This window comes from Mustela erminea, chromosome 11 (assembly GCF_009829155.1).
Source record: "Mustela erminea isolate mMusErm1 chromosome 11, mMusErm1.Pri, whole genome shotgun sequence".
Taxonomy (NCBI): domain Eukaryota; kingdom Metazoa; phylum Chordata; class Mammalia; order Carnivora; family Mustelidae; genus Mustela; species Mustela erminea.
Window position 1 is genome coordinate 5462196 of NC_045624.1, and position 13733 is coordinate 5475928.

General features: G+C 53.8%; 1 protein-coding gene across 5 annotated transcripts in view; it reads left to right on the forward strand.

The window, feature by feature from the left end:
• The first annotated feature begins 8011 nt into the window (after positions 1-8011).
• The window catches only part of WDR86 (WD repeat domain 86), a 41669-nt gene continuing 35947 nt past the window's right edge, over positions 8012-13733 (forward strand). For 4 of the 5 annotated variants that reach the window (XM_032304281.1, XM_032304284.1, XM_032304283.1 and 1 more), the window contains exons 1-2: positions 8012-8889; positions 9085-9349. In XM_032304281.1, the coding sequence (XP_032160172.1) occupies positions 9127-9349 (223 nt within the window). In that variant the 5' untranslated portion in view covers positions 8012-8889; positions 9085-9126. The remainder of the gene's footprint in view (positions 8890-9084; positions 9350-13733) is intronic. The other variant, XM_032304282.1, reaches the window with a different exon arrangement.

The window sequence follows — 13733 nt, forward strand, 5'->3', positions numbered from 1 at the left end:
AGCCATCAACTGGGAAAGAGGGTCCCAGTTCAACCAGATTGGGTTTGGCCTTGTGTAGGACTGCTCTCTTTGGGGATCAGAGTTCACTGGGCAGGAAAACACACCCACACCCGCTCTTCACCCATCCAGTCGGGCCCCCAACATTCAGAGCAGGGAGCCCAACCACTTGGGGCTGAGAAAGTTGTCTCCAGTGTCCATTTCCCATAGAAGATTTGGGAGGCTGCCCTGGGTTCCAGACATGGGGAGCATGGGGGTCACAGCTGGGCCCAGTCCGCCCAGGACCCTGGAGATTCCTGAACCTCATGGACAGAAAGGGCAGCAGGAAGAGGCACCCCTGCCCCCACCACCACCAGCAAATGGGGCTGCTGGGCGGAAATCCTTTCCCAAGGCTGGTCACCATGAAGGGCACCTCCAGAGAGAGCAGCCCCCCTCCCCAAACCAAGCGAGCATGCAAATGCCTCTTTACACATGAGGGGGCTGCACACCAAAGCCAGGGGGTATTCGACCTATTCAAAAAATAAGACAGAAAAAGTCTGTGAAGACATCTTTGGGATTTTGAAAAAGGTAGAAGAAAAACATGTGAGGCCAGGATAACGTTAGCATCCACAATGTGACGTGGGGTACATGGTCCTGATTCTTTGCTAGGGCAGGCCTCCCAACTGGGCCCCAAGCAAGCAGGGAACAGTGTCGGTGCCATGATGCAGGGTCCAAAAGATAAAAAGAAACCACTTTCCCAGGAGGAGCCCAGCCGTTCCTGGGACTCGGGCCAAGGGGAAATTTCTTCCATGGGTCCTCAGGACCTTTGCTGCAACCCACAGGCAGCATCCTCCACACATCCCCCTTGCAAAGAAAACAAGTTCCCTAGGACTTCGACTAATAATGCCCCATAGGGCTGGGCTGATGGGATCAAGCCAAAGTAAACTTTCTGTGGGGGCGAATGTTTTCGCATCACTTGTTTACAGAGGGACGTTTGGCTCATTCTCAGTGAATCTAGTTGGGCCCTTAAATCTAGTTGGGCCCTTCATTGTCAGTATCCACGAATCGCAACAACGCAGCTAATATTTATTGAGCAATTACTATTTATTTATTTGTTGAGCAACTACTAAATATTATTGAGCGATTACTATGCCCCAAACACTGTGCTAAACCATGTGTACATGTGATGAGCTGGGTATGTTATTCTCGCTCTTTTATCGTTGAAGAAATAGATTTTAAAAATTATCATAACTTCCGAAAGTTGCACCATGGTTGCAAAGGAAGTGCCCCCAACCGTGTGATCCCAGAGCACGCTCCTGACTCCTGCCTCTGGCCCCACCACAGTGACCTTCCGTCTTTCCAATGAAACCTGTATGTGGGTCATTATATACAACTGAAATGGCTGTGTGGAGCTGAATGTCAATATTTTCCTTTAAAACAGTGCTGGTCAGAGACCCATATGACCCCAATGGGTCATATTTCTCTAGTTTGAAAAACACGAGTCAGGAAAGACCTAAGGAGATGTGACAGACAATGGAGACTAGCTAACAGTCCCTGTCCGCTTGCCTGGCCTGTTCTCACTAACGCATCTGGGAAAGCCAGCTACTCTTTCCCCTGACTCCGTTCCACAGACACAGCCCCAGGACACAGCCATGGGAAAAAGCTCTGGGCAAAGAGATGAAAGTCAAAGACTGTTAAAATGACTTCCAAAAAGCTTTTTGCTGCCTTGATAAAATGTCTCTTTTCCCTGGCTTCCTGTCTGGAATGAAGATGTGATGCCAGGAGCATAGGCAGCCTTCTTGTAATTATGAGAGCAAAGTAGAGAGACTCTGGTTCCAACCTCATTAAGCTGCTAAGCAAGCTGCTAAGCAAGGTTAGAGAAATTAAGCCCTATTTATTTTGCCAGGATTAATTTTACCTTTCTTTCTTTCTTTTTTTTTTTTAAGATTTTATTTATTTATTTGACAGACAGAGATTACAAATAAGCAGAGAGGCAGTCAGAGAGAGGAGGAAGCAGGATCCCTGCTGAGCAGAGAGCCCGATGTGGGGCTCGATCCCAGGACCCTGGGATCATGACCTGAGCTGAAGGCAGAGGCTTTAACTCACTGAGCCACCCGGGCGCCCCTTGCCTTTCTTTCTTTCTTTCTTCCTTCCTTCAAGATTTTTTAAAAGATTTTATTTATTTATTTATTTATTTAGAGAAAGCACAAGCAGAGGGAGGGGCAAAGGGAGAGGGAGAGAGAGAATCTCCCTGCTGAGCAGGGAGCCCCGACACAGGACTCCATCCCAGGACCCTGGGATCCTGACCTGAGCCATAGGCAGATGCTTAACCGACTGAACCACCCAGGCGCCCCAGGGTTCTATAACTCTTGAGAATATCTTCTCTGCCCTGCAGCCAGTGGGCTAATAGTGTGATATCTGTATTCAGAGGAGGGAAAATACGTGACTTAGATGTATCTGTGGCCTCCTCGCCTTGTTGGTTGCTCTCCAATCTGCTAACCTTCTTGTCGTCTAAGCCACTGAGTTTGGGGTACTTCCTGACGGCAGCCACAGGCAACAGATCCAGGAGGAAAAAGCCGCCCATGGTAGAGAGTGGGAAACGGTCAAGTTCCAGCCGTGGCCAACGGGAATGAGGTGTCCACTGAGGCGGAGTCTTGAAGGACTGTACCGTCGCTGTCATAAACAATTTTAAAGTGATGCAGAATGCAAATGTCACTGGAGAGAGTTGTTTCTAGAGCATTGGGCATTTGGATACACACGAAGATTAAATCTCAAAGTGCTTGGTGGAACCCAGGACTTTCTGTGAACAGACTAAAGATCTCACTGGAAACAAAGTTTAGAGACCGATTTTGTCGATTGCTACATGAAAACATCAGTTGAATCCACAAATGGTCCAGGTCTTTCATGTGAAATTTCAAGTATATTTCAAGTACTAATGAGAAAAGAATGAGAGCATGAGACCCCAAACTCTTGGGATGCATAAGGTTGGGGGATTTGGAGGACTTGGAAAACCCCCAAATCCATCGAATCTTTAGAAACCCTCCCTACTCACCTGAGAAAAATTTTCCCTTGGAGCGCCTGGGTGGCTCAGTCAGTTAAGCGTCTGCCTTCAGCTCAGGTCATGATCCCAGCGTTCTGGAATCAAGCCTCACATCAGGCTCCCTGCTCAGCAGGGAGTCTGCTTCTCCCTCTGCCCCTCCCTCATGACCCTTCATGCTCTTTCTCTGTCTCTGAAATAAAGAAAATCTTAAAAAAAAAAAAAAAAGAAGAAGAAGAAGAAGAAGAAGAAGAAGGTGCTTTTCCCTTGAAGGAGAAGTGAACGGTGTTCTTGCTGAACCCCTCACGGCTGCCTGCCCAGTGATGGGGTTTCAGCTCGTATGCCTCGGACTAGAGGCAGAGATGCAGAAACAAAGCAAGGAGAGAGACACCAGAGAAATTGCAGGATTTCACAAATTTCCATCATCAGATGTCTGGAGAAGGTGGGAATGGATTTTGAGGATGCTTGACCAAGAAGGAGGAACACAGTTCTAGATCCAATTGAGGGTACAGAGAAGACAATCCCGTGTTTCACACACTGACTTGGGGACTGTGTCTGTGCTCTAACAGCTTAGTGGACTGGTTGATGCCAACTGACGGCAATGACATGACCCAGAAAGACTGGCTAGGAGCCCTTGCATTAACACAGAGAACAGGGTTCTAAGACTGTGGGAGACAGGAATGCTGAGTTGCACCCACCCCCCCACCCACCCCTCACAGGCACCCTGAGGGCACCCATTTGACTCCAACCACCCCATCTTGCCACAAGGAATAAACTGGTGACGGATGTTCCAGAATTGAAAAGGCTGTCTCTATGGGCTGCTGGGGAATGCTAATAGGAGGCGCTGTGATGGAATGGTCTGGTTTCTGGAGGGGTGGAGGAGCATCTGCTGGGAGCTACGGTGGGTAGGTCGGTGGGTAGGTCATTTCTCAGAGTGTAAGGCAGGCGCGGAGGAGCTTGGTTCTCTGGGAGCCCGGTCACCTTCCAAGATCTCAGGCTCAGGGTCATTAACAGGGATCTCCTGGCGTTACATCCGTAAGCAATCCTCTGAAGTCGCCCTTAATCTGCAGGGTCAGGAAGGTGAAGAGATGCCTGTTTGGGGCCAGCATGTGAGAGAATCGCACAATTCCCAGACCTGGTACTTTGTGGAGTGGGAGGACCACTCACCTGGAGGAAGACGCCTGCCACAACTTCTTGCTAGTTTTTTAAAAGTTGGACCTTCGGTCATTTCCTCAAATAAAGATGCAGGGGGAAGGTAAATAAATAAACTTCTTTTTTTTTTTTTTAAAGATTTTATTTATTTATTTGACAGGCAGAGATCACAAGTAGGCAGAGAGGCAGGCAGAGAGAGGAGGAAGCAGGCTCCCTGCTGAGCCAAGAGCCCGATGCGGGACTCGATCCCAGGACCCTGAGATCGTGACCTGAGCCGAAGGCAGAGGCTTCAACCCACTGAGCCACCCAGGCACCCCTAAACTTCTTTTAAAAAAATATTTTATTTATTTGAGAGAGACAGACAGCAGGAGCTGGGGGAGGGGCAGAGGGCGAAGCAGACTCTCTGCTGAGCAGGGGACCTGAGCCCAAAGAAGACACTTAACCAACAGAGGCCTGGGCTCCAGTCCAGCCTCTGCTCTGCTAGCTGGGGGAGCCTGGGAGAGTTTCCTACTCCACTTGTCTGTGATAAGAGGGGATGTAAGTAGGACGTCTTCAAGAGGTTATTAGGAAGGGGCGCCTGACTGGCTTGTTGGTAGAACCTGCAACTCTTGAGCTCAGAGTTGTGAGTTCAAACCCTACTTTAAAAAAAAAAAAAAAAAATGCGGGCGCCTGGGTGGCTCAGTGGGTTAAGCCGCTGCCTTCGGCTCAGGTCATGATCTCAGGGTCCTGGGATCGAGTCCCACATCGGGCTCTCTGCTCAGCAGGGAGCCTGCTTCCTCCTCTCTCTCTGCCTGCCTCTCTGCCTACTTGTGATCTCTCTCTGTCAAATAAATAAAATCTTTAAAAAAAAAAATTTAAAAAAATTAAAAAAAAAAGTTATTCTGAGGATAATGAAATAAGACCTATAAAGCACTTGTAACATGTTCCAGCATATTCTAAGTGCTCAGTATATATTACTTAATGGGAATAAAGTTTAGGGTGTCCACAATCTCACCTGGCAGAGATAGGACCCAGAAACTAGGGGACCAGCAATGAGTCATGGGGACAGATGACACATATGTCAGTTCTAGAAACAAGAATGGCAGCCTCTGTCCTTTCTTTTTGCTTGCTGGGTCACATACATCTTTAAAACGTTCTTCTGTTTATAGGTGATATAGGCTTTGGTGTTTGATTTTATTTCGTCCACAGGTTGGAGGATATTAAGACAGTATGTGGTTGAGACGTGAATGTACTCAGAGTTCTTGGACTCAGAGACCGGCCACCCTATCATGTCACTTCAGAGCCGGGTGCATTGTCCCGCGTCGGAAAATGGGGCAGTGCGTGCGTGGTTCACATGGGGCGGTCACTGGAAAGCAGGGCGTCTGGGGACCGTGACCGTGGAAAGAAGGGTGTTTGTGTGTGAGCGCTGGGCAGCCAAAAGGAAGACTGCGGTGACCTGAGGAGCCATGGCTAGTGCGGCTGAGGCAGAGGTCAAGGGGCGCTGCTCACAGCGGAATTAAGCTCAGTGTAGGCAGTTAACTTTTCTCTCCTTGAAAGTGAAATCTGGTGCCAAATCACACCAGGAAAAAAGCTGGAGCCAAGGTCAACTCGTAACAGCATCCCACGGACCCATTCCATGAGTTCCAGCTGCTGAGAGCCCCGCATGTCCCTGGTTCTTTCCTCTAATCTGGATACTCATCTCTTCCTTCGCTTGAGACCCTTCTGATAAATCCCCTTCTCCTGCAAGTTTGCTGACTTCAGTTTCTTGTGCCATGAAGAATCCCGACTGACACCGGCTTGCTCCCCGTCTCCGCTCCCAGCAAAAGAAAGGCGCGCAGTCAGTGGCACAGCCGGCCCTGGCTTTCACTCCGAAACACACAAAATTCATGTACAATACCCATAGTAGGATTAACAACTCCAGTACGAATTAAACTTGGCTTCAGAACCCTTGCAGAGGACAAGCAAATGCATCATTTTGTGGGCAGCTAGAAATCTTCTGGAATGAGTGAAAGCAGATGCTGCTAAACCAGCCTCCCTGGTTGTCCCTCCTAGTCGCTCTCTCTCTCTCTCTCTCTCTCTCTCTCTCACACACACACACACACACACACTCTTGCACACACTCCAACCAGGATGCCTTGCTGGGTCCGATGAGAATAAAAGTCACTGGCGAGAGGGTGCCCACAAGCCAGCATGTCTGAGACCTCTGTAGGGAGCAAGAGACGGGGTGCCGGCTCGCTTGCCTCCATCCACAGAGAAATGCACTTAGCAAGGTCCCACAGATCATCATGACATTCAGGGAAAAGCCCTCTTGTGAGACCTTTGCCTGAGATTCCTTTCCAGGAAAATTTAGTGAGATTAGAGGGAAAGAACTGCCACAAGCCTTCTGTGTCTTAGGTGCAGAGGGATGGCCCCTGCTCCTCTCAAGCTACTGATTTGCTTGCATTTGTGCAGACGGATCATTTAGACCTGAATGTCCCACACACTGAGCGACTGTCCACTTACCCTCCCTAGGCCTCATTGTCCTCCTCAGCAAGATCAAAAAGAGAGTATTTAATATGAGAAGTTGCCGTGGAAGTTAAATGTTATTACACAATGTGTAATTGTGCCTGTCTTATCGCTGTCCCTGGATTATAATGAAATAACATAAAGATTCCGATAGCGTAGGATTTCTTGTTTAGTATTTGGGGAGGAGAAAATATGTAGGAAAGATTTCTGCCAGCCCTATAAGTCGTTGCTTTCTGTTAGGACAGGGCTGGCGGAAACAGAGACCAGGTTTTACCTCTTCATTATCGGATGCAGGCAAGAAGCTGGGGAGCAGTGGGCATGGGTGGGTTAGTTTCAGGGAGTGATTTGCTGAGAGCTGTTAGCAGAGCTGGCCTGAAACCACAAGCCGGACAGGGTTGTTGCCTTCACGATCAAAGGGCCGGAGGCTTGGGAAGGTCTCTTGGTTCCAAACAGTCCTCTGTATGCCTTGTAAAGGCTGAAACCTGGAATGGAGGGGAAAACATGTTTCCCTTTCTTTTTTTCAACAGCAAATGGTAGCTCAGAAATTCCCCTTCATGAATTGCGTGGACTTCCTGTGTCAGGTCTGGATGGACCCCGTCCTGGGGGCGGAGAGGGTAAAAGGGATCAGACCAGGACCCCCAGGGAAGGAGCCACCAGACACCCCTGGAGCAAGGGTCTTTTGTCTCCTTTGGATTTTCTTCTGAGCACCTGTATGGCCCAACTGCCCATGGGTCTCATACCTAGATGTTGCCATGGCACCTTCAAGTTCGCAGGTCCTAAAAAGAACTCGGGATCAGCCTGTAGGTGCATCTCTGGACACATGTCACCAGCCTCCCTCTACTCTGTCTTAGCATAGTGCAGACTCCCAGAGTCCATTCCTGCCCGCACGCTCCCAGTTTCCGAAGAGAACACCTCTAGAATACTTCACCAGTTTCCGACTTCCTCTCTCCGGCATGATCACACCCGCCTCCTGCCTCCTTTCAGGCCACCTCCACAATCCAAATCCCACTGCATCAGGGCCCCCTTCCTTCCACCCTTCACCGGGTGCCTTCTTCAACTTAACTGCAAGCTGATTCCCAGGATTAGGGAAAGAGTGCATTTCTCTGGTTTAGACTCTGGGAGAATAAATTGTCCCATGTACTTTGGGACCCCATCATGGGGTTTTCTTTGCGAGTCTGGACATAGCCACTGGGAGAGGGTCTGTTGTGGCGATGAGGGCTGGCTTTCCAAAGCGACCTTGTTCCCTGGCCTCCCCTCCACCCCGCCCCTCGGGAAACCCTGCTCCCTTTAGGACCTGGAGGAACCAGTGTGGGGGGTGTTACCCCTCCCCGCCCCCCGCGAAGCAGGCACCGGAACAGCTCTAATGGGAACCAGCAGACATTCCGGGAGGGCTCACGACCCGGGGTGTGGGATTCCTGTAGAGACCTCAGTGGACCTTGAGAGGCGCTGGGATGCGATGGGGGTGGGAGAGGTTGTCGAAAGACGGATCAGTGGGTGGGGGCCCCAAACCCCCAGCACGAGGAAGCGGGAGCGGGTCGCCTAGGACCCCGCGGCCGCTCACAACCCTGAACCTGACCTCTCCGGGAAGCCCCATCGCGCCGCTCTTCCCTCGCTCGCCCGCCGCCACCCGACTTGCGAATCGGGGCGTATGTGTAATTTCCCAGCGAGAGCGGACTAGGAGCGCTCTGCAACAAGGGGGCCGCCCCAAAGTCCCCCGAGAACCTCTCTGGCAGCGTCCTTAGGGCTGGGAGCCTGGAGCGGCACAGACTCGCCGGGTCTAGGAGCGCAGCCGCCAGCCCGAGTCAGCTCCGGGGCGTGCGCGTCTCGCCCCACCGGACCCTGCGTCCACCTCCCCCGCCTCGTCCCGGCCTTCGGTCGCCGCACGGGGCAGCGGGGACAGCCGCACGTGCGCGGGTTCCCGGCGTCCCCGGGGAGGGCGCTGTGCCCGCGCGCCGAGGAGGGTCCGGAGCGCCCGGTGCCGGGGTGGGGCAGCGGGGTGGGGGCTGGGGCGCCGGCCGGAGAAGTGGGAGGGGACAGGTTGGGGGGTGGTCTCTGAGGAGGAGCCAGGCTGGCCTGTATTGTTCCACACTCGCCGCCCCCAGCGCGCGGCGCCCGGCCGCAGGGCGCTCTGCTTGCCGGGGTCCCCCCGCCGCCGGACCCCGCGACGAGGCCTGAGCCTTCCAGCGCGCGGGGAGACGCCTCTGCCCGGGGGTCCCGGCTCCGAGCACGGGCCCGCTCAGGTGGGGCGTGGGGAAGGGAGGAAGCCGGCGGCGACGGGGCCGGGTCTCTTCCACTGCGGGAGCGGGAGGTCCCCGCGGGCCGCCCCCCGCAGCGCCTCCCCCTACCCCCCGCTCGGTCCGCGGGTGCGGAGGCGGTGCGGGCGGCGCGGGAGCGAGGGCCCCCGCCTCACCTCCGCCGCACCCCGTGCCCCGCAGGGTCATGGCCGCGGGACGCCGCTGCCGAGAGCTGCCGCGCGGATGCCGGGGCGCCCCTCCGTAGCGGGGCGCAGCCTCCTCGTCTCCCGCCCGGCCGGCCGCATGGGGGGCGGAGGGTCGGCCCTGAGGGTCTGCGCCGACCACCGCGGGGGCATCAACTGGCTCAGCCTGAGCCCGGACGGGCAGCGCCTGCTGACGGGCAGCGAGGACGGCACGGCCCGGCTCTGGAGCACCGCGGACGGCCAGTGCTGCGCGCTCCTGCAAGGTACACCCTCCCGCCGTCCCCGCCGTCCGCTCGGCCGCCGCACACCTCAGCCTTGCGGCCCGCCGGCCCCTGCCCTAGAGCCCAACCCCGCCCACGGCGGGGCCCTCGTGGGGGAGCGCTCGTGGGGGCCCAGCGTGCGAGCGGCCGAGCGCGCGCGGGGTGGGGTGCGGAGCCCGCGGGGTCGGGGTGCCCCGGCTGCAGGGGTCTCCCCTCACCTGTCCGCCCGGTGCAGAAAATCACTGCAGTCACAGCGGCCTTAAGAGTCCCCCGGAACCGCATCTCCGCGCACTCCCCGCGCTAGGCAGCGCCTTCCCCCGTCTCTCGCTGCCCGAGTGGCCTTTGGCCAGACATTTCCTCCAGGAGCCATTGTCACCACCGGCGCTTGCGAGGTGCGGGCGGCACCGAGAACGGCCGGCCGTGCCCGGTCCTCACACTGCTGTTAGCCCAGTCGTGCAGACAGGGAAACTGAGGCAGGAAGTAAGTTGTCACACTGTGGGGGGTTGAGTTGAAATCTGAACGCCCCCTTCCCCATTGAAAAGCAGAGCCTTTCTGCTCTGCTCTCTCGTGCCTGCCTGTTTCTTCTGCTGGAAAATGAAGAGGCTTGGGGTGGGGGTGGATCAAAGTTTCTCAAAAAGGGGTTGTTAAACCGATTTAGCATATCTGGAAACGATGCATGGCAGGAGGCACACACAGTAGGAGTACATACTGTCTGGGGTTTGTTTGTTTGTTTGTTTTAGATTTTATTTATTTATTTGATAGACAGCCAGAGAGGGAACACAAGCAGGGGGAGCGGGAGAGGGAGAAGCAGGCTTCCCAGCCGAGCAGGGAGCCGGATGTGGGGCTCCATCCCAGGACTCTGGGATCATGACCTGAGCCAAAGGCAGGCTGAACCACCCAGGCCATCCGACATACATACCGTTTTATGAAAGTTTCACAAGTGCCTACATACGGGTTTATATTTGTGTATCGTCACTGGAGGTGGACGGCTTTCATACCCTGGGCCCCTGTCACATGTCTGCAGGCCAGGGCTGTGAGTCCCTGCTCCAGCTCAACCCCTGGTGTCCCCTGAGCAGCGGGTACAGCCCCTTGGAGCACAAGGTTCTGCACATGGTTATTTATCACCGCCTGGTTTTTTTCCACCACAATCAGCAAATCCTGGGTGGCCTCCCCAGGCCTTCCAAGTCCTGTAGGCAGGCACAGGGAGTACAAATCAGCTTCACTATTGGCTGATACGGACTCGATTGGTTTTATTTTTTATTTTTTAAAAATATTTTATTTACTTGTTTGACAGAAAGAGAGCACAAGCAAGGGGAGGAGAAGAGAAGCAGGCTCCCCACTGAGCAGGGAGTCTGGGATTATGACCTGGGCCAAGGCAGACACTGGAGCCACCAGGCACCCCGACCCTATTGCTTTTAAATAAAAGCAGTTATGGTGGATATCTCACAGCCCAGAGATGAATTTGGATTGGCCGTTACTTGCGGCCGGGGGTGATAAAGGAGAGTCAGTTACAAACTAACACATATTCCTCTGGCCACCCCCAGAGTCACCCCCAATGTCACACAGATTGACAGGCACTGAAGTGAGGCTGGGAGATCTAAGATCTGTCCAAAATTTATAATCCAGTTGTAGTGCTTTTCCAAACATAAGACTCATCTGGCGGGCTTTCAGAAACATAAATTCCCAGGTCCCAGTTCCAGTGAGGGCCCTGGTGTACGACTCCAGAATTTGCGTTTCTAACAAGCTTTTGGCTGGATCTGATGCACCCTGACCCCGGGGAGCTCCCGGGCCTGGTGTCCAGTGTGGAGCCTAGTTCGAAGGTGGGTGACCCCCCCAGTCAAGCTCCCCGCTCTTCCAGGGTGGTTCCAGGTGGGCATGGGACTCTGTACCCAGGGTCTCTCCAGAGCCCACCCTCCTGTCCAGCCCTGCTCCACCATCACCTCCCAGCTCATGCCTGGCAACTCCCCCTCCCACCCATTTTGGTGGCCCTCACAGTGGCTTGTCCCCTCAGGACACCAACCCCCATGTCCTGGTGAGGCGGTGCCTGCCCCTCTGGTGGCCTGCTTGAGAGCCATCCCACTCCAAGGAAAACTATCAGATGAATCCCTGCCGCTCGTGTCTGTCAGAATTGATTCTGCGGCTGTAAGGGTTGACAGGAGTTATCTTTCCTTATCCGGAAATCGCACTATTACACTCAACTTGAAAAAGAGTCTTTTGGGGCACGAGATACTCCTTGCGTGGCCCCCAAGGAAAGCAAGGTCTTGCCAGCTCTGCCCCCAATAAGATTTGTTTGTATTAGTGAAATAATAACCAGTGTCTTAGCATTTGTTTAATATCCTGTATTTTATTAATATCCCTCAATACACTTACTTCTTTATCCATTATAATTAATGCTCAAAACTGTGATGTGGGTAGAGCCGACACGGGTCTATAGACGGGACTAGGCAGGCACAGATCTCTTTACTGGCACACGGAGTGTTCGAAGTGTTTTCTAGATAACCTGGCCTGTGAGGTAGGTTCTATTGTCTGCATGCCCTGAGACGGGAGCTGTTATGGGACTTGGCTGAGGTCACACTGAGGGATTGCATGGACAGCTTTGCCCCCTCTGTGTGGCTCCGGCTTGCATCAGGACAACCTACAGATCTGTGGGGCTCTCCTGACCCCCCACTCCAGGCTCTTTCTACTCCTGTTGTGGAAACTGCCAGATTGGGGTGAGTGCCAGCGCCTGCTGCAGCTTTGGGCCCCTAAGAAGGTTCTGGAGAAGAGCCTGTTGGCAGGGGGCCAAGCCTGGATTTCTGGGGCAGCGTGGCCGGTGTGCGCAGCTCCTGCTGGGCATTCTCCTTCTGCCCTGGAGCTTCTTGCTCTGCTCAGCTCCCCCAGGGGGCCAGAGGCAGTTGAGGGAACCCAAGGCTTTTCTGTGAATCTTGCAGCATTTTTGAAAATTTACGCCAAGGGATGTGCAGGAAAGGAAGAATAGGACAGTCCCTTGTGGGTGGGGTCTTGGTGGGCAAGTTGTCACCCTTGGTCCTGGGGAGCAGGCTGAGTCACCAGGGCCCCCCAGCTTCCCTCCTTCGGGGGCTTTCTTTTTTCAGTCCGTGGGACTGGCTTTCACGTGTAGGCTTACGGCCCAATTACTCTGTAAAGGGAAGAGTCGCATTTAATGTAGTTACCCCTCCCCCTTTTTTCCTTATTCCTTGGGTACCAGTCATTCAGGGCACTCCGTTGGCTCAGTGAGATAAGCAGCATGTCCCAAGATGACCGTCCCCAACCTGAGCTGTTCCCATGTCGTAAGGCACCGGCCTGAAGGTTCCAGCCCACCGCGGCTGTGCCACAAGCGTCCTTGTCTTCTAGCAGCGTCTCCCGGCATGGTGGGGAGCTGTTTGTTTTCAGTTCCGTGTGAACAACCGGCACCTCCTGTTTGCTGGAAGCCTGCTGGTGCCTGCCCGTCCCGATGACCCCTGACCCCTACCCGCCACGGGGAGGGGGCAGGGAGGCAGGACAGGCCGTTACTAGTCGTGAGCCCAGGCTCTGGAGCTGGGTGGCTTGGGCTCAAATCTCATTACTTAACTTCTCATGCCTTAGTTTCTTTATCTGTGAATTGGGATGATAAAATAGTCATCCAGTCTTACGAGGTTATGAGGGGGTGGGAAAACCGGTCAGTAAAGAGCTCCTGGCTCCTGTTAGTGACCTTGTCCTCCAGGCTCACATCCACAAGCCCAGCCTGAGCCAGAGCATCTCCTTGACGCGGCGCCCGGCCAGCCCCAAACTCTTCATCCTTTGCTCCTGAGGCCCGATTCCACCATTCAAGGCTGGGAAGGGCTAACGAGTCCTCCCGTGTTCCCGCAGGCAGAGAGGCTCTGGAGGCTCTGAGCTCCTCCCTCTTGCTCCAGGACGATATTAACTCTCATAGACAACATGTAGCATCCAATTGGCCATCTTAACCAGTTTTAAGTGTACTGTTTGAAGACAGTAAATATTGATGACCTTCTGCCATTACCAGGACCCATCTCTAGAACTTGTCCATCCTGGAAAACTGAGACGGTGTCCACTTCGAACAATAACCCCCTTTCTCCCACCCCAGGCTTTGGCGCCCACCATCCCGCGTTCTGCCTCTGAATCTGACCGCTCTGGGGACCTCGTACAGGCTCACGTCACTTAGCAGGATGTCCTCAAGGTTCATCCCAGCTGTCGTGGCTGTCAGGATTTCCTTCCTTGGGAAGGCCGCCTACTGGTCTGCTGTCTGCCTCTTTTTGCCCATTCATCTGTCCGCAGATACTTGGGTTTCTTCCACATGATGTGGTGAGAAGTGCCGCCTTGAGCTTGGGTGTGCAAATACCTCTTCCAGGCCTGTTTTCCGTTTCGTTTGTAGAGACACAGAAGTGGGCTT